This window comes from Hyaena hyaena, unplaced genomic scaffold, assembly GCF_003009895.1.
Source record: "Hyaena hyaena isolate Hyena2069 unplaced genomic scaffold, ASM300989v1 scaffold_4, whole genome shotgun sequence".
In the NCBI taxonomy this organism is placed as follows: Eukaryota; Metazoa; Chordata; class Mammalia; order Carnivora; family Hyaenidae; genus Hyaena; species Hyaena hyaena.
The window spans coordinates 6,230,742-6,249,676 of record NW_024080636.1 but is presented as its reverse complement, the minus strand read 5'-3'; the positions used below and the strand labels follow the sequence as shown (position 1 = coordinate 6,249,676).

Sequence of the window (18,935 nt, the reverse complement as noted above, 5' to 3'; positions counted from 1 at the left end):
TCCGGGGTTGTTCCAGAAACCCGAGGCACTAAGCCCAGAGGCAGGGTCTCCCCACTTGGTGCCCCTCTGCCCCTCACTTCCCAGGGGGCATGCCAGCAGCTTGGGCGTGCCTCTGAGCTGCCGGGAACATTCTTCTGGGCCTGGTCTGCGGGACCCCCTTCCCTCGATGTTTCGCCTTACGGCGGCCCCCTCCCAGCCCCAGGACACCCCCAGGGTCTCGGGGGCTCCGATCTTGCCCTTCCCTGCAGGGCGGCCCCAGCTACCATCCCAGGCTGTTCCCACACCTGAAACTTCTGGAAACACCTGCCCTCCGTGGGGCTTGTCACCCCCCCCAGGCTCCTCCCTCACCCACCCCCCTCACCCCAGCTCCTCTCGGGCCACTCTGGCCTCTCCCCTGTGCCCCACCCGCCCTGAGCACACCTTGCCCCTCACACCTGTGTGCTGCTACACCTGCACTGGCCTAGAATGTCAGATGTCACCTCCCCAGCCCCCGCTCTGCCCAGACCACTTCTACCAGTCCTTCAAGACTCAATCACACGAAGAGGGTCAGGGAGGAGGGACGCCCCTGGGCCGACGTGGGGCCGACGGAGCAGTAGCCAGACAGGGTGGGGGCGGCCCAGAGAGGCCTCCACCAGGACCCCGGGGAGCTGATGCCCCACAAGGAGAACCTTGTTACTTGGGGTTACCCTCAAGGCCCCCACTCCTGCTTTGTGGGGGAGCTGGAGGGCACCTCTTACATCGGAAATAACTGAGTAAACACACAAAAGGGTCCTGCGTGACCGCTGGCGGCAGCTCATGTGACCCAAGGGCCAGGATTCCTCCAGGTCTGCGAGCCTGGGGCCCCAAAAAGAGAAAAAGATTCAGCCCACAGGTCTCCTCTACCCACATACATGCTACCCCAGAAACCCGGCCCCACACCTGCCTCCCCACCAGAGGGCCCTCCACGCAGGCCCCCTCCCCCCCAGCTGCCTTCTGGTGAGCCCTTGCTGAGAGGGGCTCAAGGAGCATTCCCTAAATGGACAAGGGCAGCAGACCCCCCCTCCTCATCCAACCACACCCACCCCAGCACCTCACACCAAGGCTGTCACACCCAGAAGGGCCTGTTCAGCTTCAGCCTCAGCCTGAGGTTGGGGGGCGGGGGGCTGGGCAGGCGGGAAGCCAGCCAGACGCACAGGACTCTGTAAACACTTCCGTGAAGGTTACCTTTCCACTGTTGGTAAACGAAAGGGTCTGCAAATCACATAACCATCAACAAGGTTTGCAGGTCCTTAAGGGGACGCACTATTTCCAAGCCTTTGAGGGAAGAACACAGATAAAATCAACTCCTTTCATGTTTTTTGCTAAAACGGCTTCTTCTGAAAAAACCTACACAGAGAGATTTCTCATCTAGGTTATCCTGGTGCGGGAAAATAATCACAGAGTAGAGTTTCTCTCTCCTAATTACGCAGAATTTAGGACAAAATACTCACGTGAGTGATTCTGAAATACTTTATAAATGGGTCACAACAGGCTCTTTTTCTCACCAGCATGTTTGGGATGCAGCAGGGCCAGTCTCTATGCGCAGGGGACAGGCCACAGGCTGGTCCCCACAGACGGAAGGCACGCGAGTCAGTGACTCCCAGGATGGAAATCCTGCTTCGAATTCGGGGCCCCGCCAGGTGTAACGGACGTGGTTCCATGACAGCCCGACCCGATCGGAACGGCAAGGAGACCCCGGAGAGAACGTGAGCCCGGCCGCGAATGACCGCCTCGGCCCGATGAGGCCATGGCTGCCTTTTTCGCTATGACTCAGTGCCAGCAACTCACCTATTCTTCATCACACAATTAAGCAGCCAATTATTTTAAAAAATACACACTTGCCTCACTTAAAAGAAGGATGCTGATCTGTCAACTAAGTTGGTTGGCACGTGGCCGCAGAGGTGGCCTCATGCCCGGGGACAAGGGCCCCAGCGCACTGCCTGACCCAGCCTGGGGAGCGGGGAGGGGTGGGCAGGCATCACCTCCTCAAACACGCCGAAATGCCCTCAGCCACGTGATGGGGACCCTCAGATGAGGGATATGATCCCCGTCCGCCTGTGGGGCCCCCAGTTATCAAGGTCCCAGTGTACCGACACCACCGGACAGTTTCCAGCCCTCTGTGGCCACAGCTAACTGTGGAGTTGGCAGGGGGGGGGGGGGGCGGGGGGGGGGGCAGGACACAGACCTTTCTGGGCCGTGTACGCTGGGCCACCAGCAACGACTCGGGCAGCACGGGCCGCACTTGGACAATGTGGTGACTGTTGGGAAACCCGCAGTGCGCTTTCTGATGCAGCAGCAAGGTCAACGTTTCCAGGCCTGGGATCAGACAATGCAGAATAAAGAGGGTCCCACAGTCACATGCTGGGAGGGGGCAGGACACAGTTACCTGCCTCGGGGCCTGTGGGTGCTGGGGCCCCTGCCCTCTCCCGCTACAGGCTCTCCCTCCCAACCTCTCAGCCCCATCCCTGCCCGCCACGGCCCCTCTCCTGTGCCTGGCCTGCCCCTGGTTCTCAGCCCTGGGTTTCTCTCCTCCCCCCGCCCCTGCCAAGCCGCCCCCAGCCCAGGCCCATCCAGAGCAGCCAGCAGGCACCCACAGACCAGGCTTGCACGGTGGCAACCCCAGGCCTAGGCCACACACACACACACACACACACACACACACACACACACACACACAGCTACGACGCCAGCCCCAGGGGCGCCACCTCCTCGGGTGGGGACCCCCACCCACCCCCGAGCACCTCTTCAGCTCTCTGCCAGAAGACACGGGGTCCTGCAGCTCCGGGAGGACACAGAGCAGACGGAAGGGCCTGGACGTGGGGCTGCACCGGCCACCCTCCAGACTCCGCCCCTCCTGCCCCTGGGAGGAACTCAGGGCCTGAGGCTTGTTCAGGCCACCAAGACTGATGTAGGCATGCCAACGCCCTGGGTGACAGCAGCCTCTGTCATCACCCAGCCTCTCATCTCCCTGGCTGTGTGATCTTTTCTGAGCCACCTCACCCCTCTGTGCCAGCCTCTCCAGCTCTCAGATGGGGCTGTCAGCAATGGAGACCACGGGTGTGAGACCCAGGCCCCCGAGGGAAGCCCCGGAGCCCCCGTTACCATCATCAGGCGGCATTTCCGTGAGAGCCTTCCTGCTCCATCTGCCCTTCCTCCTGTTCGTTCTGGTTCCCGCCCAGCAAGTCCAGGACAGGGAGCATCACGGCCGGCCCCTGGCCTGCCAGCACTGGTGGCCAGGTGTGGCAGGCACCTGCACAAGACGGCCCGGGCCCAAGCCCACCCTCAGGGAGCTCACTGTCCAGCAGGGGAGACCCACATCCTCTCATCAAGTGTCAGGTGACGGAGGGGAGTGTCGGGGAGGAATCTGACACCCCAGCCTTCCCAACAGGGTTGGGGAGGTCCGTGCAGAGCAAGGGGGGCCCTCGGCACACACGCATGAAGAGGGCAGGTCACCCCAAAAGCAGAGTTTAGGGTCCAGATGAGGCCCACAGTGGATAACAAACAGGACTTCAATCCTATAAAAGACCTAAATGAACCAGAAGGTGCGGCAGTTGGGACACAGCCAAGGGCACAGGTCCCAGGACAGCCTCTTACCACGTGTCGAACCCCCACTTACTCATCTGCAAAGTGGGGGCTATGAGGCCACCGCCAGGTTTGTTGTGGGGGGGTCACCTACCCGCTCACCCTCCCCTGGGGCGAGCCCCCCCATCAGACCAGCCCCGCAGCATGCCGTCCACGCTTGGGCCCCGTGAGGTAGCGACCCCGCATCCAAGGCCCCCCCAGCAGGCTCCAGGGCCTCCCCAAAGACGGCAGCAAGTCTGCCAGGGGTCATGGATGCCGGGACCGGGTGCAGCTCCAGATGGTGGGAAAACCTCCTCGTTCATGGAGCACCTGCTGAGTGCCAGGCCCCCTGTGGTCCCGGTCCTGGGTCAGCAGGAACTCTGCTTTGGAGGACAGGCTCAAGCATGAGCCCCAGGACTCCTAGCTAAGCCGGGACCCGGGCAAAGGAAAGGCTTCAGCACCAGCCAGGCCTGGGCCACAGCTAGGCTCTGCCCAGTCTGCCTCCTCCCTCTAGGACAAGAAAAGCCCAGCCTCTGTGACAGTGGTGTGGGGCTCAGGAGCCCGTGTGACAGTGCTATGGGGCTCAGGAGCCCATGTGACAGTGGTGTGGGGCTCAGGAGCCCGTGTGACAGTGCTGTGGGGCTCAGGAGCCCGTGTGACAGTGGTGTGGGGCTCAGGAGCCCGTGTGACAGTGGTGTGGGGCTCAGGAGCCCGTGTGACAGTGGTGTGGGGCTCAGGAGCCTGACGAAGGACCCCAGGGAGAGGAAAGGGCCGTATTAAGAACTTCAGCCACCCGCCTCCCCGCCACGGGGGCATCTGAAGACTGCCCACTCCCCGCAGGAGGACCGCCCACCCTACCCCCACAAGAGGCCACCCACTCCCAGCAGGAGGTTCGCCCATCCACCCCCGTCCCCGCAGGAGGACCGCCCACTCCCCGGAAGGCGCCAGGTGGCTATGGAGCTGTGGAAGATCAGGCATGGGGCTTTTCAAAGCCGAGACACTGGCTGGCGAGAGGCCATGTCTCCCCTTTTCTGGCCCAGCCCGCAGACAGGAGCACGAATCCCCTGCTTCCCCAGAACCAGCCTGCCTCTCACAAACCAGCCGACCTCAACGTCCAGGAGCCCCACCACCGCCCTTCTTGATGCTGTGCCTTCCCAGCACCACCAGGGGCATGCCCAGCGGCCCCTCGAACTCTCCTGCCAGCAGACGGGGTGGTGATGCCAGGCAGGCATCTGCCTCCGGTACCTGCCTGGGCCCCTCCTGACCTCCACAGACCCTTGCCCCTAGGCTCTCCCAGCAGGGACAGGGACGGCCCCTCCTGCCTTGCCTTCCCCTCCAGTCCACACTACAATCCCGCCCGCGCCGCAGCTCCGCCCAGCCTGGATGCCCAGGGCTCTCTGGCGGTTGAGTCATGTTTCACTTCCTCTCCACCCAACATGCTCAGCAGCAGCGAAGTCACAGTATCCGCAGCCTCCACGTTTGGCAGGCTGGGCTCTGCTCTCAGGACCAGGAAATCTCTCTCCTTCGCTCCTACCTCCTCATCCAGCACCTCTGGGTCCTTACCACTACCCTCCTCCCCCACAGCAGCCCGCACCCCACCCCCATCTCACATGTGCCTGCACGCACACACTCAGACGCTTACACTTACTTAGACTTTCTCGTGAAATACTTGTGACGTGACTCACACTTCTCCCTGCATTCTTAAGCATGGGCTGTTGAACAGAGTATCCGTCTTAGTCCCGGCCGGGGTGTGCCCAGCGTGCCTGCTGTACGCTCAGCCAAAAGGACATCCTGGTCGCCCATGGGACACACTGCTGGGGAAAGACACGCGTTGTTCTCCTGTCCGGCAGGGACTCCGACCTTCCTCTCTGGATGGAACTAGAAAGGGGGCCAGAGTCCCCGGACACCCAGCCTGGGTGCTGAGGCCAGCACAGGGCCCCCAAACCCAGGGGGGCCTGGAAGGGCGCACAGCACAGCCTCAACCCACCGGAGCCAGGTTGGGCACCCCTCCGCCCCACCCCCACACATGAACCTCACACTTCTGCTTCCTGGACGCAGGGTTTGTGAAATCATCCACGCACCTTGCTGCCACAGGGCACACCCGTCGGGGTGTGGGTTTTGTGGTGGGTGAGCCTTGTTCTTCTGAGAGCGAGACTCTGAGTTCTGTGGTCATAAAGGTCTGGACCAGAGGCTGGGCCGGCCTTCACTGGTCCTGGGCTCAACCCAGCGTGCAGTACGGGCTCCCCCCACGCAGACAGATGCTGCCCCAGACAGCGGTCACCAGGCAGCCACCCTGGGCAGTGGTGACCCCCCCCCCACAGTCGTCTCAGAGCTCTGCTACCAGCTCCAGGCCGGCGTCACCCCCAGAGCTGCCTGTGCCTGTCACCAGGGACCCAGCAGACCCACAAATGTCAACACAGAAAGAAAGGGGGATGCAGGTGTGACGTGGGAAGGATGTGGGAGGCGGACCCCAGCGGGGGAGCCAGGCTAGCAGAGAGACAGTGGCAGCAGGACCACGGCCCCAGGAGCCTCACTCCCAGGAAGGGCCCCTTGGGCACACAGCACCCCCAGCCCCACAGAGCCCCTAGTCACTGAGCCCCTGGCCAGTTCCACCAGCATCCTGAGACCCCCCCGGGGACCAGGGGAGACTGGAGCCCCAGCCCCACAGCAGGGAGACAAGAGCTTCGAGAAGGCCCAGCCAGGGGGCCCGGTCGGCCACACATCCCACAGCACCCTCGACGTGGCCCAGCCCCACATGCCTGCTCGATTGCCAGGAGCCTTGCACGGAGCTGACCTTTGGTAGGTGACCCCCAGGTCCCCACCAGAACTGGTCCAGGGAGGGCACAGTGGTAGCTGGGGGCCTGGCTGGCCCTGCAACCTCCTCACTCCTCAGCCTGAACCACCTGTGTCCCTCCAGATGGGCTCCTACGGCCCCTCTCTCACCCCTCCAGTGGTCCTCCTTGACCCCCAGGCGGGGCGGGTGCTGTCCCACGGCCCCCGCCTCTCTCGTCCTCCCACCATGTGCCCCCGTAGGCAGCGGCCTTGTCCGCCATGCACCGCGGCCCACTGCCCGGAACAGAGCGGGGCCTCACCAGACAGGGGAGGAGGCAGGGACGGCGCACGTGGCACAGGCGCCGGGGCGCGGGCTGGGCGGGTGGCCCGGGCCCCCCAGGTCCCCGGTGGGAGCTCACCCAAGAGCAAGAAAACAAGAGCGGCTCCTCTGAGATCCTGAACAGCCTGCGTGGGAAAGGGCACACTGACGCTGCAGATGGGGGAGGGGGGTGGCGCTCCTGCCCACCTGTGCACCGCCCCAAGCGACCGTCACCCTTGCTGCCTGTGTCCTTCGCGCCGTCCGGCCCCGTTTTCTCTCGAGGACAGCCACCCTGCAGCCTCCTTCGGAGCCTGCCCCACCGGCCGCTGCTCTCTTCCGAAACTCCCCCGCCCGTGGCTGCACTCAGGCCTGCTCAGTGCTGGGAACCGGACACCCAGTCTTACAGAGGGTCAGAGGGCACGCAGGCATCCCGCTCCAGCGCCCCCCACCCCGCGAGCCCTCCTCCCGGGCCACTGGGCCCCGCACGTGCTGTGGACAGACCCTCCATGGAAATGGAAGCTGACTCGGAGCCCCATGTCTCTCCTTTCCCGGAAGGCAGCTGGCCCCGGGGCCCTGTGCTCAGGGCTGCTCCTGCGAGGGCAGCCCCTGCTCTGGTGTGAGTTCAGAGGTGGGGAGGAGCCAGGCCCCACCGGGATCTTGGGCCGAGATGCGGCTGAGGCCCGCGCAGCCTCTCTGCCATGCTGCTGGGATCTCTGTGCCGTCAACCCCGCTTTCATATTTCAAAGGGACCCCAAGTCTGTGTCCCCTGCGCCTGCAGGGCAGGCTGACCAGGCGCAGCCGGCGGCCCCAGCTCCCCTCTCCCCACCTCCCTGCAGGCCACAGGCCTTCTTGGAGATGCGACACCCCGTGAGCCCCCTGCAGCCTGAGTTCTGACAGCACACCCGCGGGTGGCCCTGCGGAGTGAGAAGGAGCCGGATGGGATGCGCAGGCTGCGTCCAGGCCACAAAGCTGCCTCCCGCGGCCGGGATAGCCATCCTGACCCCACTCTGCAGGCACTGGAACAAGCCAATTAACGAAATCGATGGCAAATGGGGGAGCCCATTTCCCACCGTGGGATGAAACGTATCGATCAGCGAGGGGAGGAGGCCAGAAGGATTCGCGTGGTAACGAGCAGGCTGCATCATCAGGATGAGCTTACATTTCACTTAACACAGACACAAATGGTGACTCGCAGAAGCCGTCAGAGACGTGTGCACATCCACGGCCAGGGGACGTGAATCTCCTGCTCCGCCCGCTACAGCATGCAGACTGCAAGTCCCACGGCAACAAGTGTGCCCGGCCCCTGGCCCCCCCACCTCTCTCCCGTGTGCGGAGACGGGCTCCCTGGAGAAACCTCGACTGCACGGCTGGGGCAGGGCAGGTGTGTGGGAGAGGGCAGATAAACTCGCGCCCCCAGGGTGGGGCCAAAGCTGGAGCAGGTTCCCCAACACAGTATGTAACTCGAAACCTAAAATCAGACTTGACAACGGAAGAAAGACTGAGCAAGGGGCGCCTGGGGGCTCCATCAGATGAGCATCCCACTCTTGATTTCAGTGCAGGTCATGATCTCGCGGTGCGTGGGGTCGAGCCCCATGTGGGGCTCTGTGCTGACAGCTCAGCGCCTGCTTGGGATTCTCTGTCTCCTCTCCTCTCCACCCTCCCCCAAAATAAGTAAATAAAATTAAAACAAATTTTTTTAATAAAAAAAGGACTGAATAAATTAGTAAATGGGGTTTAGAGACAAGTGTCCAACAGCAGAGGATTCCAAAGTACGCAGATGCTCGGTCCCGGAGGAGCTGGGGCAGAACGCCCTCACTCCTCGTGGGCCGCACAGAGGGCAGCGTGGGCGGGGGCCCGGGCCGGGAAGCCTCAGCCCGGTGACCGTGGCCGACGCCTTGGGGACCAGTGAGGCCGACGGCAGGCTCCCCGATGGTGCGGGACGAGGAGAGCACTTCACCTGTGGGCTTCCTCCCAAACCAGGACCCCAGTCCAACCCCGAGCAAGACACCCAAACTCCAGTTGTCTAAACAAATCCCAGTGTGGGATCGTACAGTATTCCTAATACTTCTCAAGGCTTCAAGGTCATCAGAAACAAGAAAAGCTGAGAAACCGGCCCCACCCGGACGAGCTTCAGGAGACGTGACAACTAACTTATACAATATTCCGGATGGGACCCTGGGACAGGAAGAAGATTTGGGGTAAAAACTAAGGCTATCTGAGTAAACTACAGACTTTAGTTAATAACGCATCAGCGCTGGTTCATTAGCTCTGACGTTTCACGCTAACTAAGGCGCTAACAGCAGGAGGAACTGTGGACAGGACTCCGTGGAAACCTCTGTGTTATCTCTGCAATTTTTCTGTGTCTTTAAAACTACCCTTAAAGATGTAGTCGGTTAATTGGGGTGCCTGGGTGGCTTAGTCTGTTAAGCGTCCGACTTTCGCTTAGGTCATGTCTCGCGGTTCGTGGGTTCGAGCCCCGCGTCGGGCTCTGTGCTGACTGCCAGCTCAGAGCCTGGAGCCTGTTTCAGTCTGTGACTCCCTCTCTCTCTGACCCTCCCCTGCTCACGCTGTCTCTCTCTCTCTCTCTCCTAGAAATAAATAAAACATTAAAAAAAAAAAAAAAAGATGTAGTCGGTTAAGAACAACAGCGTGCCTCCCAGTGTGGGGCGGTCACCCGGCGTCACTCGGCACAGCGTCCCCGACGCCCGCAGCCAGACTGGGGCCTGCCCTTGAGGCGCTCCAGGGGACAAGGACGGTGAAGTCTCAAAACCAAGGGACCCTGCAACGACAACCAAGGAGCAGAAAGAGCGGGGAAGTCGGCGGAGAGCCTCACGGACCCACCGCCCCACGACCCCCCATCTGTAACGGTTCACTCCCCGACACCGTCCCCACAGAATGATGAAAAGCAGGGCCCCTGTCTTCCCGGCAGCTCAAGGAGGCAGCTCAAGCACATGCAGGGTGACCAGCACAGGGGTCCAGGAGGTCCTAACCCTGCGGGAAGCGGAAAGCCAGGAAGGCTTCCTGGAGATGGCAGGGATGCTAACAGCTCAAGGTCCCTGTGCACAGTGGGTAAGCTCAAAGAGTTCTCAGACGCCACCAGGGCAGCTTTGAGCTCAGAACCCTGGTGCCTGGTGAGGCGAGCTGAGCCCCCTAAGATCCTGACAAATCTGAGAAAGATCCTGAGGAAGAAGAGCAGACCCCGCATGCGGGACGGAGGTGCCCAGTGACTGGCTGCTGAGGGACACGGGGCTTCTCCCCCGGGTGACGGGAACACTCGGAAAGGATATTGTGGTGATGGCTGCACAATGTAGTGAACATGCAAAGGCTTAGTGAACTGCACACCTTCAATGGGTGGTTGTAAGATATGCAAATTGCACCTCAATAAAGATACTTCAAACACAGACGCCTCTCTGCCTGCCCAGCCCCGCCCGCCTTTCCCAGCCCTACAGCTCCACGGCTCCCCGAGCCCGGCTCCCAGGACTGAAGCTCCTGGTCCCAGGAGCCCCCCACCCAGGGCCTAGCGAGGCACCCAAGCTCGTGCTCACCGCTCCTGGCGGGGAGCGCATCCATCCACCCAATCATTCTCCAGCGCCTACACACCCAGCAGGAGGAGGAAGGGTGAGGGGCGCTCTCTAAGCGCTCAGAGGCCTCCCTGGCCAGGGGAAGGGGGCAGGCATGTGTTAGACACAGGGCTCTGCCACCTGGGGCAGCACTGCTGGCAGCGTGGGCAGAAGGGGCCCAAGAGGGCAAGTGGGTCAGAGTGGAGGCTGCACGCCTCTCAGTCCCAGGAGGGTGCTGGATGCACTCCGATGTGCCCCCCCAGCTGCACCCGTACCGGCGGGACCAGGGAGGGACGCCGGCCTCCTGGTGCCACGTGCTCACCCCCAGACAGCCCCAAGCCCCTGCCCACTGGGGGACGGGCTAGAAGCAGCACCCTCTCCATGGATCGGGGGAACACGACCCGAGAGAGGGTGAGCTATACTCCCCACAAGCACTGGGGTCCTCGATGGTACCCAGTACATCTGGCTTCTCTCACCCACAGCTCAACCGGGGTTTGGTGGCATGCAGGAGTTCTGGGCACACCTACCCTTCCCGCCCCCCCCATCCTGGAGGAGCAGGTAACATCTCACCGAGCACTGTGCTCTATAGTTTCCCCCCCAGGTCCAGGTCTGAGTTCTACACAACCACGGCCACTCAACACCAGCCAGTGCTGGAGATGGAGACCACATGCCCCTTCCCCACCCCTGTGCCCCCCTTTCCCCCTCCTCCGTGGAGAAGCTGGGCAGGCCCTCCCATGGATGGCAGCATGCTCTCAAATCCCCAGCTGCTATATCCTACACTCACACCCTTGTTTACAGGTGACCAAACTGAGGCCCAGAGAGGTTAGGCATCTTGCTCGAGAACACACAGCGGCAAGATCACGACTTTTCTCCACCTGACCCCCCTGCTAAAGATTAGGAACAGAGACCACCGATTCAAACGTGGCTCTGCCACACACCAGCTCGTGGCCTGCACCTTAGAGAAGCTGTCATAGAGATCCATCACATAAAGTGCCCAGAAGACTGTCAGGCCTGGGGTTAGGGACGCTCTTGCTATCGGTGCAGGGTTTTTTGTTTGTTTTTTTTTTTTTAACATTTATTCATTTTTGAGAGACGGCGAAGGGCAGAGAGAGGGAGACACAGAATCCGAAGCAGGCTCCAGGCTCTGAGCTGTCAGCACAGAGGCCGACGCGGGCCTCGAACCCAAAAGTGGTGAAATCATGACCTGAGCCGAAATGGGACGCTTAATCAACTGAGCCCCCGGATGCCCCTACCAGTGCATGTTAGAGAGCAAAGAGAGATTTCCTACCATGATCCTAAATTTACTGCTCACAAACCCCCAGAAAGAGCATGGCCTTAGGGATGAAACCATCCAAGCTCTGGCCCCGGCTCTGCTACGTAACTGAGGCCAGCCGTACCGCCTCTCTGTGCCTTAGTTTTTCTCAACAGGATGAAAGTGCAACGTGGGGAGACCATCGGGCCAATGTCCAGCACAACAGAGCGATTTCTAGGACTACTACCAATGGTTTTTTGTTTGTTTGTGTTTGTTTTTGCTTTTTTTTTTTGATAGGCCAGGGTTTCCTGTCTTCCAGCCTAACCACAGGGGACTTTGATCACAGAGCTTAAACATAATCACAACCCGGTTATAACTCAGGCGCCCGGCAATCTCAACAATAGCCCTCAGATGGCGACTGTCATTAGTGGAGAATTATGGGCCCAAAGTCTCCACCCAGCCCCTCCGTGCAGGCCACACGCAGACACCGAAGCCAAAAAAAACATGTTTTTTTTTTTTTTTTTAACTAGGGAAGCCCTCATTTTCTTCCTCCACCTCTGCTCGTAAAAGAAGTCAGAGCAACCTGCCTTTGAGCTCGCAAGTTAACCGATTACATTTCTTCCTCGACAGCCAGCTCTGAACCCCGGGCTGCGCTGGGCCTTAAACACGCTTTACGCTAAATGACCATCACCTTCAGGGACCCAGGCCTCCCCCCAGCCCCCATCCCTGTGTCCACAAGCCACACCTAACTGTCGAAAACTTGAACTCTTACCTTCCCTACATGCGGTATCTGCCAGATTCTGCCCTGGATGGAGACCCAATCAGAGTCCCCACTGCTATGCCACCAAAAGTGGCATATGCTATGCCACCAAGTAAAAAAAAAGATCTGAGCCCCACTGCAAGTCCAAAGAGCCCCGAAGCCGGCTTTCGGCTTCCCCACCCCAAAGGCCTTCCCTCAATCGCCACGTGAGTGGACAGATCTTCCTCAAGCGGCTTCCCACTGACACCCCTGTCTGGGCTGAGCCAACAGAAGCTGTTTCCCCAGCAAGTACATCTGTATTCCTCCCACTCCTCACTTCCACGGCCCACGACTCATCTCCCCCGATTCATTTTCAAGTTCTTCAAGCGCAGGGACGCTGCGCTCGGCTACTCGGCTACGCCCCCCGATGCCGTCAGAGCTCCCTCAGGGCAACAAGCGCGCACAAACATGGTCTCCTGTCCTCCCGGCGACAGATGCAGCAGCGGCCTCCAGGAAGGGAAGGAGGGAGAAACTCAGAGGAGTCACCAGGCCCTGCGGCCGGCCACCAGCGTCTTCCTTCCCAGCCGGCACGCGCTCTGCACCAACAGGTGCTCCCAAAACGCTCAGGTCCCCAACACGGCCACGCGGCAGGAGCCCCCCGCCCCCTCCTGACACACAGAGGGCCAAATACCAGAGGTGAGGGGCCAGGCGCCTATGTGAGGGGAAACCTACCCGCACCCAGAAAGGTGCAGCTGGCTGGAGACTACCACCGGGTGTGGGAACCCCATTTCCGCACACAGCTCGTGCCGATTGAGCTTCCAGAGGGAAACACCCAGACCTCAATGTGTAGAGAGCTGGAAGTCCACTGGGGCCCACGAGGTGGCGGGGTCCTCGACGGCACAGCCGCTAACAGGGGTCACTCCGTGGAGACATCAGGGGGGCCCCGTCTGTTCTCCGATGACACGGATGCCATCAATACCGGCCTGGGTTTGGTGCTGGCCTCTGGCACATCTGTATGTCGCTGTTACAGAGAAGATGGGCTGCGGGCTCCAGGCCTCCCCTGGCAACGGGGCTCTCTGGGATCTGATAGCACTTTGTTTCATTGCGCCTGAGCTACTATTCTGTTCTGTTCTGTCAAACAGCAAAAATGGTGATTCAGGAAAAGCGGGCCTGATTCTCCTCCTCGGTTCTGGCTGGTGAAGGTGTGGCCTGGGGAGCGCAGGGAAAGTCACGGGGAGCTGGCAGCCACTGGTCTCCTGACACCCACTCCTGGCTGGACTTGACTGATAAGAGGACGGCCCAGAGGGGGGCCTTGCGGCCCACCGGTCTGGAGAGAGACCACCTGGTTCTTCCTCCCTGAGGGGTCCCCCGTCCACCCCTGTAGAAGGCACAGAGTCGCCAGGCTGCCCCGGAGCCACAGCCAAGCCGGCCGCAACTTTGAAACTTTTCCCAATCAGTTTCCAGGAAATGCCTTTCCCTAGTGCAAACAGACAGACATCCTAAGGACAGTCCCTGCTCGTCCCCAGGCCACACCACCGGGACAGCCACACCCCACCAGCCAGGGCAGCTGAGAGGGAAGAAGGGCAGAGGAGTCGGGACCCCCATCCCGAGGCCCTGACGACCCTTACCTCCTATCCCTGGAAACAGGCTGGCATCCCCTCCCCCCAGCAGGAGTCCAGTACTGCCCAGGCTGTGGAGGTTCGAGGCCCCCGCCCCACTGTCACAAGGTGCTACACCATCAACAGCACAGCTGAGGCAGGGGGAGGGCCAGCCAGGCCAGGCAGGGGCTTTCGAAGGTTAGCAGCAGGAAGGAAGGGCCAGGTGTCTGTGGCTCCCGGCTCTGAGGCGTCCAGGTGACAACTGCAACCCAGCACAGGGCAGGGCCGACAGCTGGAACACACTCACGCACCCGGACGGTGTGTCCTCCAATGGGCCCGAGGACACAAGTGGGATGGTCAGGGAAAGTGACTGCTTGGGGGCAGAGGGCACTGCCAGCCTCATCCCGGTGCTCTGATCTCTGTCCTGGGTGTGCCTGGCCAGCCTGAATCACCTCATCTAACCCTCAGCCACCCTCTCCCTTTACTGGGGGGGAAACTGAGGCACCAGGAGGCTCAACGCCTTCTTGCCCAAGGTCATAGAGCAGATGCATCACGGCAAGACTCCAAAGCCCTCTGTTAACTACCGCGTGGCCCTGCCCCTTTCTGACCCGCCAGGCCCAGACTTAACCTCCGGAGCTGGGCCACTCCTGGGGCTGAGAGGCAGCAGTCTAGAATTTTGCGAGTGGGAGAGGCTCAGAACTCTGTATTTCTTCCCCAACCTGCACAAGGAAGGGAAGAAGAGAAGCTCATCCCACAAAAGATCTCCCCGGAACTGAATTTTCCCTGCCCCTGGAAATTTGGGGCTGGCAACAGGCCCCAGATGAACCTGGCTTGCGGGGAGGAGCGGGGAGTGGGGGGAGTGTGGAGGGGTGCGGTGTCGGCTGAGGTCTCCAAGCCTGGGGCCTGCCGCTCCTCCAGCCACAGAGCCACTGTCAGGGTCAGGTGCGCCGGCCCGCCCGTCTCTGGTTCTCCTTCCTTCCCAGGTGCAGGCCTGGACAGGGGTGCGGGCACAGCTCTGAGCAGGGGGGACCCCAGGCTGGGGGCCGCCACCCTACACTCCACCTCCTGGCGTTCAGGCGCCCCTGGGTCCCAGCAGAGCCCCACTAGCTAGAAGTCACAAACAAAGGGAGAGCAGACAGGGCAGAAAGAAGGGCGCAGGGAGGGGGCGAGTGGCCACAACTTTTTGATGGGGTCGTTTCTGGGGTCGCAGGGGTCGCAAGGGTCGTGGGCTCCCACCTCCTCCTCTGTGCGCCCAGGGAGTGGGTCGAAGGACAACGTCCGCCAAGCCCCTGTCCCCACTTGGCCTCGGCGACCCCCGAACCGGCGACCAGCAACACCCCAGCCAGGGCCCCGCGCCCCCTCTCCCAGGCCGGCGGGTCGCCGAGAGCTGCGGGGCGCGCGCAGGAGGCGGGGGGGGTGGCCGTGACGCGCGCCCCGGAGCCGCGCGGGACCTGGGGGCGTGTGTGCGAGGCGCGCCCGCGCGGGGCCCTTCCCGCAGGGCCGCCGGCTCCGCGCGCGGGGGTGAGCGTGGCCAAACCGGCCGGGTCGCGCGGCTCGGCCGGCCCGTGCCCGGAGCGTGTCCGTGTGTCCGTGTGTCCGTGTGGGCGTCCGCGCGCGCGCCGCTTACCCTGCGCGGAGATCGGGGCCAACTCTCATTCACCCGCTGCCGCGGCGCCCCCCTTGCCGGCCGCGCGGCCGCGCTGCACCTGCCGCACGCCCGGGAGCCCAGCGGCGCCGGGGAGCCCGGAGGAGGCGGCCCCGCGGGTCCCGGCCACGAGCGCGGAGGCGGCGGCGGCGGCGGCGGCGGCGGCGGCGGCGCCAGGTCGCGCGCTCGCGTCCCGCTGCGCGGAGTCTGCGCGCCCCCGGCCCGGCCTGCGCAGCCGCCGCCCCGCCCCGCGCCCCGCCCCGCACGCCGCCCCGCCCCGCGCCCGGCCCCGCCCCGCGCCCGGCCCCGCCCCGCGCTCGGCCCCGCCCCGCGCGCCACCCGGCCCCTCCCGGCGCGGCCGGCTCGGGCGCTCGCGGGGGCGCGCCTGTGCCGGCGAGTCCGCGCGTGCGGGCGCGCTCAGTCACGCGGCGCCACCTTTGTTTGGGTGGCCCACGTGCGCGCCTGCCACCTGCGCGCACGCGCAGAGGCTCTTCCGCGCCGAGGCCCGCCAATCGCGGCCGCGGCCACGCGCTCCCGCGCTTCCGTCACGGCGGCACGCAGGGGCACGCACGCCGCTGTCACCCGCCCGAGGCCCGCGCGCCGGACCGCCAGGAGCCTCGCCGGGCCGCCAGTGGTTCCGAGATGGTGACTTTGCAGCCAGTCGCGACCCGCATCCTATAGGGAAACCCCACGGTGTAGGGGTGCACGGGCACCCCCTCCAGACCGCCAGCACCTCGCGGGGGCCCCCCCTATGCGCAGGGGTGCTGTCCAGCCTCAGGATCCGGGCCTCTGGGCTCGCCCCCAACGTCTCCGAGTCTCACCTTAGTCGCTGAAGGGAGCCCTGCTGCCACCTCCACCCTCACCACACACGGGGCAGGTCAGCAGAAGGGGGGGCACACTCAAGGCGCCCCTGCCCCTCGGTCTAGGACACGCCCTCCCCCCCCCCGGGAGAAACCTGCCCCCACCTGGGCTCCAGCGCCGGGGGCGTCTAGCTCACAGGCCGGTGCTCGCTGGACAGGCAAAGAACAATCCTCAGAACCCCAGGCCCTTCCTCCAGGTTGGGGGACCCCCGTCAGCTCCCCGCTCAGGTCTGACCAGGACGTGGCCACGGGAGACGGGACTGGGAGCCTCCCCTCTGCCTGGGCAACTCCCCGGGGGAGATTCGGGGTCCCTTTGCCGTTCCCCCAGCGTTCCCTGATGGCCCAGGGTCAGAGGCCGGCATCCGGGTGAGCTCCTAGCGGGAGGCTGTCCCTCCCTGTGACTCGGTTTCCTACCTGCCCAGTGGGGGTGAAGTGACTCCGGAGGGGCGAGCTCACGTAACCTTCCTTACCCTCACTCCCGCAGGCCTGCGCGCCCAGACCCAAGGCGCCCAGCGCCGCGAAGGCCCCGCCGAGCAGCCTGGCCAGAAACAAGCCGGCCTGGCAGCTGCCCGAGCCCTGCCCCCGCCGCGGGGACTGCTCCATTGTTGTCAGTCTCCCCCCCCTTCTCCCCACAGCCCACCTGGGGAAAGGTCCCGACCGGGAGTCCCTCCTCCCACCCCCACCCGCACCTCAGGACCTCGCCGGGCTGTGTGTCGTTGCAGCACCTCACTGTTCACAGGTGACAGAAATCCACTTCAAACTAGCCCAAAAGGCATCTATCTGCTCATGAAAGCGGGGGAGCCAAAGTGACAGCTCTGCACCCAAGCATGGCACAGAGCAGGTGCCCAAGGAACGTGTTTGAACGGACAGCCAGGCTTAGGGGGAGCAGGCAGGAGTTGGGGGGGAACCTGGGGAAGAAGGGGCGGGGTCGCAGCAGACAGCTGGGTCTGTCTCTCAGCCTCTGGAACCGAGAAGAAACAAAGCTCTGTCCGAGGCTGCCCCCGCTCCCCAGGTGTGGTGCTCAGGCCCCGCAAACGACAAGGGCACGGGCTCAGAGCAGCCACCTGGCCCTCAGGGCCACAGCGCAGGTGGTTGGCCAAGTGGGCATTGCCAACCCCTGAGCTGGGTTGGCAGCTCCAAGAAGGTGGCCTGGAGCCCCTCTCAGCCCCGGGGCCGGCTGGGCCCAGGGACCCGTCTCCTGGCCTCAGAGCCCCCGAGAGCATCCAGGGGACAAGTTGGCTGGATGCCCAAGTGAAACCCCGCATGACAAGCAAAACAAGGGGCGTTGGTGGCCACACGAAGGCCAGGAGGAAATGAGGGGGGGTCCTGGGCAACTTGCCTCAGGTCCCGCTGTGCCGTCCCCCCGACCCCCGCCCTGCTCCCGCTGTGCCCTCCCCCCACCCTACTCCCGCTGTGCCCATCCCTCCCACCCCCGCCCTGCTCCCGCTGTGCCCTCCCCCCACCCTACTCCCGCTGTGCCCTCCCCCCCACCCCTGCTCCCACTGTGCCCGTACCCCCCACCCCTGCCCTGCTCCCGCTGTGCCCTGCTCCCACTGTGCCCGTACCCCCCACCCCTGCCCTGCTCCCGCTGTGCCCGTCTCCCCCCACCCCTGCCCTGCTCCCGCCCCTTCCACTGGGCCTGCAGGTGGGGCAAGTGGGACCAGTAAGTACCGTCCCCGCCGCACCCACTCGCCCCTATGGCCGCCCCGGCTTCTCCTTCTCTGACGGAAACTGCTACTGCCCACCTCCTTGCCGGGCCAGCTGCGAGCACGCAGCCTCCCTGCGCCCGAGGACTCGCCGCCGCTCCTTCCACACGCGCCTGCCCACCCAGGTCAGCATGGCTCCACCCTCGGCCTCCCGGCAGTCTCGCTCCCAGGCTGCTTTCTGTCTGAGGTCCACCCTGACCGCCCTCTCCATTTCTACCCCCCCCCTGCACTAAGCACTTTTCCGTACACAGTGGTGAGGAGGAGGATGGCCCAAGACATCCGTGGCCCGATCGCCAGAACCGTGGGTCTGTGACCTTACCTGCAGAAGGGACTTTGTAGTTGTGAGTAAATTAGGCACGTGGAGATGGAAAAACGACCCTAGATTATCCAGGCAGGTCCAGTGTCATCGTAAAGATCCCAGGAGACTCGGAGGCGAGACTACAGAGCCCAGAGCCTCAGGTGGCGGAGGCAAGGGGAGGGGACAGCCACCAAGGCGCGCAGGCACCTCTGGAGGCTGCAAAAGACAGACAATGGATTCTCCCCCACACCCTCCAGAAAGGAAGTAGCCTTGACTACCACCTCCTTGACTTTAGGACCCCCGGACCCCAGATGTGTAAGAGAATACCCGTGTTACTCCAGGCCACCAAGTTGGTGACAAGTTGTGATGGCAGCAGGAGACGCACACGTGCTGCATACGCTGCCCTACTTTATTCCGTGCACTGTGGCTCCCCCGCGGGGCGGGGCAGGGGCTCTGCCTGTGTTCCCCCTGCTCGCCCTGCACCGCTCAACGCAGCACCCAGTCCCGGCTGCACGCAGATTCACTGAACGGCTTTTCTAACCCCGGCATGGGCCGATGTCTCTGCCCAGAGCGCCCCCCCTTCCCCGGCACTGGCACCTGGCCCCCC

The 18,935-nt window shown here is 63.2% G+C and overlaps 1 protein-coding gene across 3 annotated transcripts in view; it reads right to left on the bottom strand.

The window, feature by feature from the left end:
• The window catches only part of GRAMD4 (GRAM domain containing 4), a 73,356-nt gene extending 57,706 nt beyond the window's left edge, over positions 1-15,650 (bottom strand). The window contains exons 1-2 of one of the 3 annotated variants that reach the window (XM_039235888.1): positions 15,447-15,650; positions 5,228-5,390 (exon numbers count right to left, since the gene is read on the bottom strand). Coding sequence is in view for 1 of the 3 variants with exons in the window: in XM_039235881.1 (XP_039091812.1) it covers positions 15,447-15,475 (29 nt within the window). In the remaining 2 variants the exon portion in view is untranslated. Of the gene's footprint in view, positions 1-5,227; positions 5,394-15,446 lie in introns of those variants that run through there. The other 2 variants (XM_039235881.1, XM_039235896.1) reach the window with 2 other exon arrangements.
• Positions 15,651-18,935: the final 3,285 nt, after the last annotated feature.